This window comes from Osmerus eperlanus, chromosome 21 (assembly GCF_963692335.1).
Source record: "Osmerus eperlanus chromosome 21, fOsmEpe2.1, whole genome shotgun sequence".
Lineage (NCBI taxonomy): Eukaryota > Metazoa > Chordata > Actinopteri > Osmeriformes > Osmeridae > Osmerus > Osmerus eperlanus.
In genome coordinates, this window is record NC_085038.1 from 9,569,576 (window position 1) to 9,586,777 (window position 17,202).

General features: G+C 45.5%; 1 protein-coding gene across 1 annotated transcript; it reads left to right on the forward strand.

Annotated features, from left to right (window-relative positions):
* The first annotated feature begins 348 nt into the window (after nt 1–348).
* On the forward strand, nt 349–16,321 carry LOC134007761 (ATP-binding cassette sub-family C member 4-like). The gene is made up of 31 exons (XM_062447424.1): nt 349–639; nt 1,256–1,366; nt 1,678–1,798; nt 1,898–2,122; nt 2,266–2,355; nt 3,344–3,507; nt 3,751–3,876; nt 5,599–5,848; nt 6,502–6,615; nt 6,895–6,984; nt 7,083–7,274; nt 8,010–8,104; nt 8,214–8,300; nt 11,027–11,123; nt 11,384–11,593; nt 12,024–12,161; nt 12,454–12,491; nt 12,630–12,733; nt 12,819–12,965; nt 13,119–13,198; nt 13,331–13,481; nt 13,626–13,745; nt 14,082–14,192; nt 14,298–14,398; nt 14,605–14,796; nt 14,881–15,036; nt 15,189–15,278; nt 15,374–15,546; nt 15,672–15,777; nt 15,896–16,030; nt 16,177–16,321. Exons 1-31 carry the CDS (start codon nt 566–568, stop codon nt 16,270–16,272), a joined length of 3,984 nt encoding a protein of 1,327 aa, XP_062303408.1. The 5' UTR covers nt 349–565; the 3' UTR covers nt 16,273–16,321.
* The last annotated feature ends 881 nt before the right edge of the window (nt 16,322–17,202 follow it).

Here is a 17,202-nt window from a genome sequence, read left to right on the forward strand (position 1 = left end):
GAGGGGGATGTGTCCCCCCCAATATGTATTATGATTACGGTCTTGATTTCAAACAGTATAAAAGTAATAAAGTAATCATTATCTTTAATTATTGTTAACTGATCTGTGGTTAAGGACAGACCTCTTCAGGTGTAACACATGGTTGGTACTGTTAGGATTACAGTTAAACTAAAATCAAGTAAGTTTGTAATATGGACTGGCATAACCATTGACAGACACAATCAGATGCTTAATCAATGATTCAGTGGCCAATAAAGGCAATAGCCAATAGGATACTCTTTCCTGTTATGACTATCAGCTTTCACACGCCCAGTTGCACAGGGGTAAGTGCCTCGAGCCTATCACAGCTCAAACGGGGTAGTGGCACCCCACGCGCAAGTGCTGGGACCAAGCTGTAGGAAATTACACCAAGCAACGTGGAACGGCGGTCTTTCTGACGCACAGCAGTAATACATGTGCGTACATCAAAGTTACACAACAGCTTTAGAATTGTCAGTTTTCGAAGGAAAAATAACTGTTGCAGGCCTGACAGCGCTACTTGGAAACCCTCTGGAGTCAGGACATCATGGAACCTCTAAAAAAAGATCCCAAAAACAATCCTTCGGCAACAGCTAATCTTTTCTCGCAGGTATTCTTCTGGTAAGTATCAATAGACTCCCGGCAATCTAATAACTTCGGCATGTCCAAACGAGACACGCTAAACATTGCATTCAACATGACTTGTTATATGAAAACTAAACTTAGTTTAAGTCGGCATGAGCTAATTTGAATCACGGTGGTAAACTGCGGGAAAAAAAACAACCCAAAAAGTTCAGGTCTAATATTATTGGGAAGAGGCCAAAGCCAGACAAAACCCGCTTAAAAAAACAATTTGTTCCGGGAAGTGGCGGAGCACAGCTTTAAGGACAGTCCTGGAAGTAAGATAGCCTACGGCTGGTATAAGATCCTGGCTGGCATAGGCGCCTATCTCCTCTACCAAGCCATAGTCATGTATTCTTCAGCCAAATGTCTTTACCTGCATACCATATAGTACAATGTATAATATTACATGATCTGCCTCAGGAAGAAGATGGTAATACCGTACTAAATGCATGCTCACGGCGATGTCTATGAATGGGAGGCCTTCGTGGTTATTTCCAAGTAGGCTATCAGTAGTAGGATGAGTTGTTTTGTTGTACTGTAGGCCTATTGCACAGTTCTTGAATATAAAATTATCTACATCAACTAAATTTTACATCTCTTTTTTTTCTCTCAGTTGGCTTAATCCTTTATTTCGGATTGGATACAAGAGGAAGCTTGAGGAAGATGACATGTACAGAGTGCTTCCAGAGGATGGATCTGAGAGATTGGGAGAGGAAATGCAGAGGTTTGATAACCCAGAAATATATTGAATCTATTTACATACTCTGACCACACTTTGTGTTCAGTTCTATTACATCTGTAGGGCACTGAGAGGGGTTTTGTTGATAGAGGAAATCCTTGATTACTAACTTGTCATGGTTAACTGCAACAATATTAGACTTTTCCACCAATATGTATCAGATACCTTGAGAGGTTTGGCACTTGAAAAAAGTTGTGTGTTTGATAAGATAACTGGTGGTACAAGCTGTGTGTTCAGTCAGTCACTTCTTGCCACTCAAACAGTTTTGGTAATGCTGGCAGTTTTATCTTCAATAGGCTCTGGGAACATGAGGTGCAGATTTCTGCAAAAGAGCTTCGAAAACCAAAACTCACTAAGGTCATCATCAAAGGCTACTGGAAAACCTATGCAGTATTGGGGTTATTCACCCTTTTTGAGGTTTGTAGAAAGTATGCAGTATGTTTAAAAAAAAAAAAAAAAATATGCATCATTATGATGCCACATGATCACAGCTTTTTCTTTTGCCCCAATCAACAGGAGACGATAAAAGTGATCCAGCCGGTCTTTTTGGGAAAGCTGATCCAGTACTTTGAGCATTATGACCCAGATGACATGAATGGACTGTATGAGGTGATAGGTTATGCTGCAGGTATATCCCTCTCCACCATCTGCCTGACAGTAACGCACCACCTCTACTACTATCACGTCCAGAGAGAAGGCATGAAGATCAGAGTGGCCATGTGTCACATGATCTACAAGAAGGTCCGTATAAGATTTGGCTTTTGTGCTGGGTGAGTCACAACTCAGGCTGACTGACTGATGTAAGTGTGGATTGATGTATGGATCAAGATAACGGCACAGTTGATTGATTAACCCTTTTTATAATGAATGTTCCATCCTCCCAGGCTATCCGTCTCAGCAGTGCAGCCATGACAAAGACCACCACGGGCCAAATTGTCAATCTCCTTTCGAATGACGTCAACAAATTTGACGAGGTATGTGCAGACATCCTTTTGAACTGCAAGACACAGACTGCTCCTTGGCATTAACCACTGAACTACTCAGAACTGTGCCCTCTGGTACTTTGTGTGCCGCACTTGTTGTATTTATATCTGTAGGTCTGAATGAGTGAAGACGCATGCTTCCCCTTGTATGTATGGTGCAAATAGTTAGTAAGCAAGTCCCCCCCCCCCCAAATTGGCAGTCTTTCTCACACTCAAGGGTGGTTTAAAATGGCATAAGCTGAATCAAGCTGCTGCCTGGCTCGATCCCTGGTTGATCCCTGTACGTCATTCAAGTTTTGTTGGAATCAGTTTGTCGACACCCAGGGAAAATATTTTTTTTGTCTGGTACTTGGCAGTAACCTGTTAAAAACAGGTTGAGAAAAGGTTGGGAGGTCTAGGTAATTGCTCGCTGTTTCTCTCTTTGGCAGACAAAGTGATGACTTACTGTGAGTCTCACACCTGTGTAGTTCCCTCAACCTTTCAGTGAACCATATCACACGAGAGGGATGATTCTGTGTTACTGCTGAATATCAGCACGGCTGCCATTCAGTCAGTCATAGTCAGAGGCCACAGGCCAAGTAGGTTTGAGGCTGCGGGCCAACTAGGTATGAGGCCACAGGCCAAGTAACTGTTTACACAACAGTACTACAAGCTTCATTAGTTCACAAGGCAATAAACAGAGAATGATGAGCCTTTTTTATCATTTATTTGGCTCTGGAAACAAATCGTTCCACCAGTGGACTTTTGCCAAGTAGCACATAAACACACTCCTGCACAGTGACTTATGGTTGTTAATATAAGCGGAGTGATGCATGTTTAAAGTCCCGGTGCTGTCAGTGCTAAATATCAGCCCTCATGGAAGGCCCCATGTCCAATCAAACTACTTGGTCAAAACGGTTGTACTGTGATGTATACATACTGGGTGTTCTCCCCCCAAAATGCCAGTGAGCTGAGCCACTTCCTTTCTCCCTGGTTACAGGTGACACTTTTCCTGCATTTCCTGTGGGTGGGGCCTCTGCAGGCAGCTGCTGTCATCTGGTTGCTGTGGGGGGAGATCGGCCCGTCGTGCCTCGCTGGAATGGCCTTGCTCGTCTTCCTCATGCCACTGCAGACGATGTTTGGGAGACTGTTCTCTAAGTTTAGGTAAGACATGTAGCCGCGCGCACACGCAAGGTGACTGAGGGAGACCTTTGAACAGGGAGCCCGAGCACGAGTGATGAAAGACTATCGTAAAGTCTTGTAATATTTGTTTTCCACTGAAACGGTTATTTCTCAACACTATAACTCAATTACATGTGTTTTCTAGTGCATGTAGCAGTACAGAAGATTGAATGTCAAAGTTGCGCTCCAAGCAAATAGTTCAGTGATGAGCCTTTTCTACCACAGGAGTCAAACCGCTGTCCTCACAGACAACAGGATCCGCACCATGAATGAGGTGGTGTCTGGAATCAGGATCATCAAGATGTACGCGTGGGAGAAGCCCTTCTCAGCACTGGTCCATGAAGTCAGGAGGTAACACAATCAAATGATGTTGAAAACAAAGAGATATGTGATATCTCTATCTCATATAGCCTGGTCCTACCAGACTCGCGTACATTTCATTTGTACAGAGAGTCTGGGCTCGCTCCATTGACAAGCGTTAACTTCCTTGAAGGCGGGCAACTCTGAAATGTAAAACTATTGGATCTGCCAAGAGCCACTCTGGATCGGCCATAACCAATCGCTAGCGTTCGCCTTAGCCAACTCCTTCACCACTAACGGAGATAGCTGGAAAATCAAACTTTTCTTGAACCCGTGGGGGAGGAGGTCCACAACATCATGGCCACCAAGAAAACTCAGCAAAGATTGTTCTTGCTCCGGCTTTAACTTCTGGATATTCGGCAGCGTTGCCACAACAGACCGAATGGCTTCACTCGCATCTTTCTCCGCCACCATTACGGAAATACAACTCAAACTAGCGCTCAACATCATCAGTCTCAGCCACTCCCTCTGTTCGCTGATTGGACCGGTAAAAAGTTGATCGGAAACATCAGACTAATATACCGAAGACCCAGACGGAGTACTGAAGGAAAATGAAAATTGAGTGGAAGTACGTAGGAGCCGAGCTATATCTCATATACACATACATAGATATAGAGATAGATAGATATAGCTCCTTCAGCACACTTATGTGGCTGGCTGGTGTCATGTTAAAAGGGGCTCTGTTTTATTACATTTCTTAAGGATTTGAAACTTTTACCTCAAAGATGTTACTCTGTTGCTTGACCTACATGCTACAAAGTCTCATGATGCATCTTAGCCACAGGCCTTAGCCACTTCTCATTTGAGTAAACAAAGCAGAAGCGGCCAGGAATTGTACTGTAGCATTCCCTAATTCTCAAGCAGCATGACACAGCGTTCATGTTCCTGTTCATGTTCATGAGTACAGAATGAATGAATGTTCTTCACAAGGACATCACTCCCATTTATCTGCTTTCAATCTGCAAGGGCCATCTTGCGTACATGGTTGTCAAAACGGTTTAATGTAAGATCCACATCCAATCAACTCCACGCATGGCCAGTTGACCAATGAAGCTGGAGTCCCGAGGCACCTGGTGTCAACGTGCTAACACCACCTCCCCCCTTCTCTCTGTCAAATGTACACTACTACCCAGCCACTGGGTCATCCTCTTATCACATAGGGATAACAACCTGCTTTAGGTTCCCAATAATAATAAGCTCAACTGCATAGGTTTTTATCAATTTTATTGGCTACATTCGGAGTGACAGGATGTTACTGCCACTGAATTGAAGGTGTCCGAGGGGTCTGTTTGGACAGCTCTTCTGTGTAATAATAGTGGGGAGCCCCCCCCCCCCCTCTGTGTTCCTCTTCTGCTGTTTACAACTTGTCTTAGGGCCAAGATGAGGAGATAAGCAGTCAGGGGTGACATGAGGACAAGCTCTCTTCAAGCTCGCTTTCTTCTAAAGAAAGCGAGCTTTCTTCTAAAGAAAGCGAGCTTTAGAAGAAATTCTTTAGAAGTCAGTTAGGTTATACCTGTGGGAGTAGGCTTAAGAAGTGGTTTGAGAAAGTACAATTAGTATTCATTTCTATTATTTTTAGTTTAAATGTTTTTCAGAATCACATCAAGAGAGAGTCCACCTCAAGAGTAGGATTCCTAAATCATTGTTGCCGTAGTGTTTTGGTGTGTCAAGTGTGGCCTGTTTTTAATAGCCTCTCCCTCCTCGTCTCCACAGAAAGGAAATCTCAAAGATCATGAGCAGCTCCTACCTGCGAGGTCTCAACATGGCCTCCTTCTTTGCGGCCAGTAAGGTCATCATCTTTGTGACCTTCACCGTCTACGTTCTCCTGGGGAACCCCATCTCAGCCAGCCGGGTGTTTGTTGCCGTGGGGCTGTACAGCGCCATCAGACTGACCGTCACCCTCTTCTTCCCCTACGCCATCGAGAGGCTCTCTGAGGCCCTGGTCAGCGTTTGCAGGATACAGGTACGGTGGAGGTCTGAGGAAGCACGAGGCTGCTGGAAGTCAAACAGAGAAGGCAGGCAACTACATGTGATGGCTGATGTCGACCCAACATAGCTAAAAACGCCTGAAATAATGCTTGAGGACGATACCTATTTAATTGTTATTTCCCCCCCCCCCCCCCCCCCCCACTGTGGATGTCTGAAATATAGCGCTTATAAAGATTTGTCTGGTTAAAGTGTACTACATGATTTAATTAGTAAGTATATGTGTATCCAAGCCAAGACTTGTTGTTGTGCAAGCCTTGCCTGCACATGTAAAAAAACTTACCGCAGGTGTTATCTCCCTGGTTAATTTTAGACAGTGTGTGGCGGCCAATGTGAAACACAAGACCTCGATTACATACGGGGTCATTTTTCACGTTTCCACTCACCGGAATCCCAGACTGCTGAGTCATTATGAGTTACAACCTTTATCACCTGGTCACAATAGCTGGGGTTGTTTGCACTCAGATTTGTGATTTAATAAGGAAAATAGATTAGCGGGTTCAGACTGACGCAGGGTTACTGTACAACAAGCTTGTGAGGCCTCCCTGTAGTTTTCTATGTCTATAAAAGCTATAATATAATACTATGGATTCCATTGTTAATTGGAGCCGTGTGAATGTACCCCTGCAGAATTTCCTCCTGTTGGATGAGATCAGAAGCACCAGCAGCAGCCTAGAAGTCCCTCTGGAGGACAAGCTGGAGGCCTCTGTGGAGGTCCAGGACCTCATCTGCTACTGGGACAAGGTGAGTGTTCAGAGTAGTTAGTTTTGTCGATTCAGAATGGGAACCCAAACATCAAACCAATGCACCCAGTGATTAGCCCATAAGGGAAAAGCCTACTCATCGACATAAGCGTTTGTTCCAAAAACCTCTACCACATCCGAGGAACAAGCACCAGCATGTTGGTTTTCAACAGAACGTTTATGGCAGATGACCTCAACAGGGCAATTCAGATTTCTTTAGAATTGGTGTGTTATGCAATATTGAACTGTTCCCGTGTTTTTAACTGTCTTTCCTCTGCAGAGTCTGGATGCCCCGTCTCTTCTGAACGTCTCCCTCACAGTGACGTCAGAACAGCTCCTGGCTGTCATTGGGCCTGTTGGAGCTGGAAAGGTCAGAGGTCATAGGAGCCTACTGTTGTCAACTTGGCCCTCGTATCTGTGACTGACTAACTATTTTGTGCACAAGCTCACTTACTACATTTCCCACAGTCCTCTTTGCTCAGCTCCATCCTTGGAGAGCTGCCTCATGACAAGGGGGTGCTGAAGGTCAGAGGTCAGCTGGCCTACGCTTGCCAGCAGCCCTGGGTGTTCCCTGGAACCATCCGAAGCAACATCCTGTTTGGGAAAGAGTTCCACCCCCAGAAGTACGAGAAGGTTCTGAGAGCCTGCGCCCTCAAGAGGGTGAGACAAACGCACACCTTCTAGCTTTTCATTTGAGCCCATCTTCACACGGCATTCTGTTCACATATGTCCAGATCACCCTATAAGATCAAATGGAGAAAACAGAGGGAAAAATTGATAATAAAATGAATTACCACATTATATGCACCTGAGAATTCACTTCAGAACTTCTTTCACCTACAGAGTACAAAGAGGTGCATTTGGGCCGATCCGCTATGTTAACTGTCCAGAAGAAAGGGATCGCTACCCTATTTACAGTGACAGACCATTCAGTCCTTTCTCAGAAGATTGTGGCAATGGTGTCCAGCTGGGTTACTTGATTCAATGACGAACCCTTTGGGTCAGCATAAATCCACTTCCTCAACTGGTGGTAGACTGTCATCTTTCGCACACTCTGTATTCTGCCGTTCCACATCTCTAACAGTTGCCATTGTAGAGAAAATCACTCTGCTTGTAGTCCTGCTCAGTTCCTGAGGTTCGCACGGTGTCAGTAATCTGTATGGGGTAATCACTGACCGTATGAGTTCATAACTGTTTACACAGTCTCTTCCTTTGGCACTTTGTTCCATGCATGCATTTGCTGTAAAGTATATAAAAAATGTGTGGCAACTGTTAATAGCGTATGACTGGTGACCTTCCCCATCCCACTCAACTGTAATGGCTCACAGTAGCTTCTGCTGCTGGTGAAGCACCTGTGTGAAGCCCTCTGCTCAGTTCCCTGTTCTGTGTGTCCAGGACATGGAGCTGCTGCCAGACGGAGACCTGACTCTGATCGGGGACCGAGGAGCCACCCTCAGCGGGGGACAGAAGGCTCGAGTCAACCTGGCCAGGTAGGAGGAGAGAGACCTTCTGTTCCTGTAGGTTATGGATGTCACCTCCTAGATGTCACCAGTAATGCACACCAACCCTGATGTGAGATGGTGTGTCTGTGTTTGTCAGGGCTGCGTACCAGGACGCTGACATCTACCTGCTGGATGACCCTCTGAGTGCTGTGGATGCAGAGGTCGGGAGACACCTGTTTGAACAGTGAGTCTGACCTACTGACAAGCCCCAACACATGGTGATGAGGAGCCTTCACCAGAACTGATACCTGGACTATACAAATAAACTAGTCTCAAGTTTCCCATTTACAACAATGCAGCCCAAAGTTTAAAGACGCTTTCTTGTAAGCTGCACCATCTTATCAGGGTAGCTTTTCAAACCTTATCAGCTGACCAGGGGCCAGTTCCATAAAGGCCTGGGGTTAAAGTCCCAAACCTTACTTGAATTAGCATTAACAAGGAAGTTGGGGCTAAAGCGGTTCCATAAAGACCAATTCTAGTTCACACAATCCCAGATAAGTGTGTGTGCAGCCATTCTTAAGCAGCCAGAGAGGTAGAACATGGATCCACCAAGGCAAAACGCAATGTTCACGACCATTTGACTTCTTCCTGGAAGAACGTTTTCTTTAAGCCGCGTTCTAACACCTCATCCACCACCGCCGTCTATCAAAATAAAATGACGCGCCATGATTGACATGGAGGATAGGCTACGTAGGTCGAGGTCTTTTTTTATAGGACTTTGATTTAAAAAAACATGCACCCTCTGAACACGTCTAAATGGACTTTTTTGACACATTATCCAGTAGCCTAACTTTTTACGTTTTTGTGTCGGGAAAATGGAGGATGGATGGAATTAGGCTTGTTTTGCAATTGTAGGCTACTGTATGTAGCTATGATAATTATACAGGGATCATTTAGATTGAGTATAGCATCAGCCTAAACATTTGATATTATAAACTACCATATCCATTTGTTTAAAGTAGCTAGGTTTGTATCCTTCTGAAATCATGGTTTATGCATTACATTTATTTCTTTAAGTTGATTTTCTATAAATGTAATTATTGAACTGAGGGGTAAATAAATAAAGGCATGCCAGAAAGTCTGTGGTGAACCATCGTTTTCCCATTGGGGCAGTGTTTCAGGAACTTTTGGTAAAGCAACAACACGCGCTAGGCCTGACCGTTAACCTGCCCCGTACTAGGCTAGTTTCACAGCTTAAGTTGCTATAGTCACTGTTTGAACTACGTTGAGCTGGCTTTATGGAACCAAATGAACTGGAAATGAGTCTGACTAACTGACATAAGTCTGGCTTATTTGGTAAACTCGATTCATTGAACCGGACCCTGGAGCTTGATTTAAATCCAATATTTATGGTATCCAGCACTTTTCTGGAGCCTGATAATGCACTGTATCTTCAAGTGCAAGCACTTGAAAGTGTTTACTAAAACATTCTACTGAAGGGATTGGTACCATGGTCGTGCTACTGCATGTTCTGGACCACCATTGTTCTAGTAAGGTACCATAAATCAGTCTGTTCTAGCTTGTTCCTAGGTCCGGTCTCACCGGCCTTTGTCGCGTTCATGATTGATCTCAGTGACCAGCAGGGAACCCTACCAGCGTTCTGGATTAAGGCCCAAGAGGTCTGCTTTGAAGGCAGCCCAGAGAGGCATGGGTTTGTTGGGGGGGAGAGAGAATCAGGAAAGGGGTGTAGTGCTACCTCAGACAATGGGAGCGCGCCACGCTCTGCACTTTTCCTGTGATGTAAGTTGGACCACCCTTTGTTTTACGTGACCTTCTGCACAGAGCAAGAAGGGAAGCATCATGAAACATTCCTACTGTCATACTTTGAAAACATTCATTCTTAGAGGGAAAGCTGCCTTGATTTACACTTTATTTATAAGATCCTCTTGTTTTGGGCCCCTTTATTATTATTATTATTATTCCACTGCAAATATTCTGGGGCCGTATTCACACTTACCAGTAAGTTCTCCTAAATACCAGTAAAAGTTCTTAGCTAAGAGTGACAAGAGTCAACTTGTACTAAGGAATCTTAAGATAAGACAAAGGGCAGGGTTGACCTTGTTGACATGGATGATGTAAACTGGCTTACTAACTTCCCACAGTGATTGGCTAATAGGGTATTGATCTCTGTCAATTATCTCATCATAGAAGTATTGTAGAACAAGGTATTATGTTGCAATTATGTACGTTTAAAAATGTTGCCATGTTCAATTGCAGGTTGTCACTAATTAAACAAGCATGTTTAGCTAATGGTCAGCCTCTTACATGTGCATCTCGTAAACAAATGGCGAATATGCATAAAGGCAGCCATATGAATTGTTGATGTGGGGTCTGCAGAGGGCATATTGTTTGATGCAATGTGATGTGTTCTACTGACGGATGGCTGAGATATATCAAGTTCGTCGTGTACACTACTTGTGCTGTGGCCGAGTAGAGTTGTCAACCTTAATCTCCGGTGTTACTGAGTTGTTTCTATAATTGACTGCATCCTTTTTTTTGTTTTTTTTAAGCTCATTGTCTCAATGTTTGAAAAAAATTACGTTCCAAGGTGAAATGCCAGCAACAGACATTTGTAGGACTGTTTGTGATTTGGTCTTGGTGACTTACGAGTCCTCTTGACGACCCCTAACTTTTCACAGATCTAAGAGCTGGTTTTAGCTCTAAAACTGTGTGAAATACTCTTAAGAGTAAAAAAAATGGAGTCCTAAAATTAGGACTGACACACCCACTATTTTTAAGAGTTTCTCCTAAATCGGCAAGTTAGGAGCAGCTTTTAGACCAATTTTGATCCTTCTGGACAGGACACCGAAGTATGTATGTTTAGGGTGTTTTTAACAATGTAGACGGAACTTGCCTATATTGTGGCAGAAAAGGTTACTGATTGTCTTTTGGGGTGCCTTGTCCTTCCAGGTGTATCTGTGGTTTGCTGAAGCATAAACCTCGTATACTGGTGACTCACCAGCTGCAGTACCTGAAAGCAGCAAACCAGATCCTCGTCCTGAAAGAGGTGTGTGTCACGGCATTCCATTCCACACATACTGTTCTTTATTTTTCACATGAAAAGAGAATTTAATAACGTTATCTCTTGACTGCGGTATCCGGAAGCTGAGTTGTTTTTCCACTTGTCTTCTACTTAGCCTCAGTACATACTCTAAATGCCCCTCCTGTACCAGCGCTTGTAAGCGGCAGTTGGAGGGGTACGATCCTTACTAGCTTTGAATTTGAACATACAAACACACACTCGTAATGTGTATTTGTGTGTGCCAGGGTCACATGGTGGCACGGGGGACCTACAATGAGCTGCAGTCCTCTGGTCTGGACTTCACCTCCCTGCTGAAGAAGGATGAGGAAGAGGAGGAGCAACCAGGGACAGAGACCAGCAGCCAGTCACCACGAAGACGTGCCCTCTCCCAGAATTCTTTGCGCTCCCAAACATCTTCACTTCACTCAGCAAAAGAAGGGGATGAGGATTTGCCGGTGGGTGCACAGTTTTACCTTTTAGTGCTGCTTCCAAGAGTTTTAATTTGGGATTTATACATGCTAATTTTGTCCACAAGAGGGAAGTGTTCACAAACCTTAAATACAGATTCCGTTCAGCGCATTGGTTTATATTCATCCAATATCCCATGTTCCAGATTATATCAAGTCAGTTTGTAAAGTTTATGGAAGTTCAACTTGTATCCATTTCCATGAAGCGGTAGTTCCAAGCTATTATGCAGAACATTCCTGATCAATGAAATGCGCCATGCTGAACGTAGGCACCCTAAGAGTTCTCCATAATGTATTGGAGCTGTGACACTGGATGTGTATGTTTCAAGAGTGTTGGGACTACATGTGTTCGGCGTGAGCTCGGACTGGATGTGGGTGTTTGTTTTTAAGAGGGTGTTGGGGACTGTGTGCCACACAGGCTGAGCATGTCCAGAACATGTCAGAGGAGAGCAGTTCCGAGGGCACCATAGGTATCGGCCTCTACATGAAGTACCTGAGGGCAGGAGCCAGCGTCCTGCTGCTCGTCGTGGTGTTCATAGTCAACATCCTGGCTCAGGTATGCAGCTGTCGTCTTCACTCAACTGAACGCCGTTTGACCTCGCAGCCTGTTTCCTGAAGTCTCTTAGCATTACCTTCTATCTCACTGAGTTGAAAATTGAATGACACTTTGTTGCCCGAGGCATGGCGCCTAGCATCTCCTTTCAGTGTGATGGTAAATGGAAGGGTGAACATGAGGCAGCTAATGAATTGAGATTGTAGTTGGTGGTAGTAGTTTGTATAACATGTGAATCCCTGTTAACAACAGAACTAGATTGTTCTGTAATGTAGTACTTTTGTTTTGTGCACAGGCAACATATATTCTGCAGGATTGGTGGCTGGCATATTGGTAAGAGACATGGCATAGTCACTACTTTATCTTCAAATAATGTGGTTTCTGAGAATAACATCTTGGGTTTCCTACAACCACATCTTTGTATTTTAGTCAAAAATGCTCAGATATGTGCTGTGGTGGACATTCTTACAGGGCCGGGGAACAGGAGAAGCTCAATTCCAACACCACCATCGTACTGAATGGCCACAACGTTACCCAAGAGCTGAACCTAGATTTCTACCTCGGAATTTACGCAGGTAAGACATGAGATTTGGGTGGAACGTTGTTTTGCAATGTCTTATTTGGGGCATGATGTTAAGAACTTTGCCAAACTGTGTTCAGGTTTGACTGGAGCCACTGTCGTCTTTGGCTTTGTGAGGAGTCTTATGCTTTTCAACGTTTTGGTGAGATGTGCTCAGATGCTCCACAACCGCATGTTCAACGCCATACTGCGGACACATGTGCGCTTCTTTGACGTCAACCCAATTGGTGAGCAAAGATGTTAACGTTGGGTGAGATGCCCAGACAGAATTTCTTAATGTACTTTGGCTGCGTAAGAAGAGTTGTTGCCAAAAAGTGTCAATGAGCAGCAAGTAGGGAAAGTCTAAAGTCTTCAACTCATGGTCTGCTCGCTTGTCTCAGGGAGGGTTCTAAACAGGTTCTCCAAGGACATCGGCCAGCTGGATGCCTCCCTACCCTGGACCTTTTCAGACTTCTGGCAGGTAAGGAACTCGTCCCAGAAGGGGTGGGACAAAGGAGCTACAATGTGGTCCAAACCTGTGGCATACGCTTAGTCAGCCTCTGTTAAGACGGAAGCTATGTACCGATATGCCACCTGTGCTGTGTTTTGCCAGATCTTGCTGCAGATCATCGGCGTGATCTCCGTGGCGGCCTCCGTCATACCCTGGGTCCTCATTCCTGTGGTGCCGCTGGTCCTCGCCTTCCTGTTCCTGCGACGCTACTTCCTACAGACTTCCAGGAACGTTAAACGCCTCGAATCCACCAGTGAGTTTTCCCACACCCATGTGCACACAAGCTCGCCACATACTTAAAACCCCCACTCAAAGTGCACCTGGACACTTGTGTGTTCCATGTATTTGCTCAAACTGTGTTCGCTGTAGACATTGTTGTTGTTCGTGTCTTCTGCAGCTCGGAGTCCAGTGTTTTCCCACCTGTCCTCGTCCCTCCAAGGCTTGTGGACGATCCGAGCCTTCAAAGCAGAGGAGAGGTTCCAGAACGCCTTCGACGCACACCAGGACCTGCACTCAGGTTGGACATGAATACAACTACAATACCACCCCTATCATTCCAACAGTCTATCATAAACACGAGAAAATCCGTCTTACATTTAGTCATTTAGCAGACGCTCTTATCCAGAGCGACTTACAGTAAGTACAGGGACATTCCCCCGAGGCAAGTATGGTGAAGTGCCTTGCCCAAGGACACAACGTCATTTCGCACTGCCGGGGAATCGAACCAGCAACCTTTTGATTACTAGCCCGATTCTCTAACCGCTCAGCCACCTGACTCCCTTTCTCCTCAGTCATCTTGCGTTGTTGACTGCAGAATGGATGGCACGACTGACTTGTCTCCTGTGCTCCTCAGAGGCCTGGTTCCTGTTCCTGACCACCTCTCGCTGGTTCGCCATCCGCCTCGACACCATCTGCTCCATCTTCGTCACTGTCACCGTCTTTGGCTGCATTTTGCTCCGGGACCGTAAGAGACACTTGACAGAAGAACACTGAGAGGGAACACACTGCCAATAGTCAAGTAGAGCTACGTTTTAATGAAGTGGTGTTGTGTAACGGTTGTTCCTGTTAGAGCTGGAGGCCGGTGCTGTGGGCCTGGCCCTGTCCTACGCTGTGACCCTCATGGGGATGTTTCAGTGGGGGGTGAGACAGAGCGCTGAGGTGGAGAACATGGTGAGACCCTTGCATTCACGTGGCTTTTAAAAGAACTGGTTTAGCACTTTCGTAGAATAGCGCTTTACTACAACAAAGGTTGTCTGAACTGGAAACTCTTGAGTCGTACCTTAATCCACATCTAGGTCAAATGAGTTATGATTTACTGAACTGCTGGAAAGGGTAGTTAAGGTCAGGGTAGTTGGTATAATAGTCTGTCTCCTCAGATGACGTCTGTTGAGAGAGTGTTGGAGTACACCGAGCTGGAGAGCGAAGCACCCTGGGAAACCCAGAAGCGTCCTCCCCCCGACTGGCCCAGCCAAGGCCTCATCAACTTTGACCGGGTCAGCTTCTCCTACAGCGCAGATGGACCACTGGTCCTGAAGGACATGAAGGCTGTTATCAGACCCAAAGAAAAGGTTTGTCCTCTGCTGACAGCCCTTTTTCCTCACGCCGGTGTGATGAACATGGCTGAAGTTGTTCCTCTCCTCGCTGTTCCTCAGGTTGGCATTGTGGGGAGGACGGGAGCAGGGAAGAGCTCCCTGGTCTCTGCTCTCTTCCGCCTGGCAGAGCCTGAGGGCAGGATCTACATAGACGGGGTTTTGACCTCTGAGATTGGCCTCCATGACCTGCGCCAGAAGATGTCCATCATTCCTCAGGTACCCTGGGAGGGCTAAATGATGTCCTGGTGGATACGTGTAGTGCACACTAGCTGTCATGTATGTCTGGTGTCTCTGGATCCCTTTCAGCTTCAGTTTTGTAATGAAGCTGTTCACACCAGGTCCTGTTTGTTCCCACTAATGATCTGCAGGACCCAGTGCTGTTTACTGGCACCATGAGGAAGAACCTGGACCCCTTCGACCAGCACAGTGATGAAGACCTGTGGAACGCTCTGGATGAGGTACTGCTGCTTGGCTTCCTAGAACAGTATTACACACACCATGACACACTGCAGACCTCCTCCTGGTTAACACCATGGGTGTCTTGTCTCTCCAGGTCCAGCTCAAGTCTGCAGTGGAAGAGCTCCCCAACAAGATGGAGACGGTGCTAGCTGAGTCGGGCTCCAACTTCAGCGTGGGCCAGAGACAGCTGGTGTGTCTGGCCCGAGCCATCCTGAGGAAGAACCGCATCCTCGTCATCGATGAGGCCACAGCCAACGTGGACCCCAGGTAGCCAGCGGCCTGGCCCCACACACCTGACCTCCTCACTGGCATGTGGAGGAGCTCCCGTGTGTAGGTAGGCTCTGAGGAGGTGTCACCTGACTGGGTCTCCTGTCTGTGTGCTTGTGCTGTAGGACAGACGCGCTGATCCAGGAAACGATACGAGACAAGTTCAGAGACTGCACTGTGCTCACCATCGCCCACCGCCTCAACACCATCATAGACAGTGACCGCATACTGGTGAGGCCAAGTAGACGCAGGCACTTGTTGATTTCATGAATTTGTACATTTGTGTATGCTCCTCGGATTACGCCTCCCATAGTTTCCGTTGACTGACTTCCTTTGGGCGTACTGATAGGTTTTAGATGCGGGTCAGATCCATGCCTACGATGAGCCCTACACCCTGCTCCAGAACCCCAGCGGCATCTTGTACAAGATGGTTCAGCAGTCGGGAAAGATGGAGGCTTCTGATCTCCTGCAGTCAGCCAAACAGGTGAGTTCTCATTTCCACAGAACAATGGTGGCTGTTATTCAAGACATATGAATACTTGATCAGTAACTTAGGTTCTGAGATTGTGGTCAAAACACTTGTTTGCCATGTGAAGCACTGCTGACATGTCACATCTGTTGTACATTCAGGCTTACCTGAGCAGGAGTCGTGCAGTTATGGCCAACGGAGGGGGCCACACAGGCTCATCTAATGGGAACCTGGTCATCTTTGAGACGGCTCTTTGACAGACTTGGAGATTGGGACTGCTCATCATTCACCTAGTGCCTCATGCAATGACTGCTGGGGCCTCCTCAGCTCTTCACGTGCCTTAGTTTAACACCTGTACAACAGTTCACATGGAGCTGCTGTGGAACCTACCTGGAGCAGCATGGCTTCAGCATGACCTCACAGACCAGATGAAATGCGCAAGTTATTTTAAAGATTAATACATCTGAGGTCAAGTTTATGGTTGGATTGCACTGTCTGGATTGCACTGTCATTATCAAAGTCCAGCCAGTGACTAATTTCTTTTAAGCAGCTGAGGAATGTTTCCATGAACAATCGTAAGAATATTCTTAGACATTTGTTTGTACCATGTGCCTTTTATAGACATGTTTTGGGATTTTCCAAAACGGCTTGGGGGACAACTGATTTAGGATGGCCTAGTTCTGGATAATCTAGTAAATTAGTGAAACTTTAAAAACAAGTAATGCAAAACAGTCTATTGTACATAGAGATATGTTAACAATTCATTGTTATTCATGTTTTAAAGATGACATTTCATGGAAGGCTTATTTGCATGATGTAAATGCATTCTTATTACCTGGTGTCAAGTGCCAGTTTGATAGTGTTTTGCTGTTTATTTCTAGTGTCAGTCTGATCAAGCAAACTATGTTGGCTCCATGGCCAGGTTAAAGAAACTGCATACTGTAAGTCACCAGTCCTGCAGATGCACTACAAAATTATCTGCACAACATTGACTTGAATGAGTATTCCATCAAGTGCTTTTATTTTTTCCTGACTGTTATTGGTCGTGTAGATTATATGCCACAAAATGTCATTTGACCAATTTGTCTTGTTTAAGTTGAAAATCTGTTATTACACAATTCAGAAAATCTTTGTCAAGTGATTGAAGACTAAGTATTGGAACCAATTTGTACACTAACCCTTAACCC

What these genes read in the sequence shown, in the direction of transcription:
- LOC134007761 (XM_062447424.1), top strand. Translation starts at nt 566, where the DNA reads ATGGAACCTCTAAAAAAAGATCCCAAAAACAATCCTTCGGCAACAGCT. An exon ending in CTGGTCCATGAAGTCAGGAG is followed by an intron (nt 3,877 to 5,598) that starts GTAACACAATCA and finishes TCGTCTCCACAG; the next exon opens with AAAGGAAATCTCAAAGATCA. An exon ending in ACACCAGGACCTGCACTCAG is followed by an intron (nt 13,746 to 14,081) that starts GTTGGACATGAA and finishes TGTGCTCCTCAG; the next exon opens with AGGCCTGGTTCCTGTTCCTG.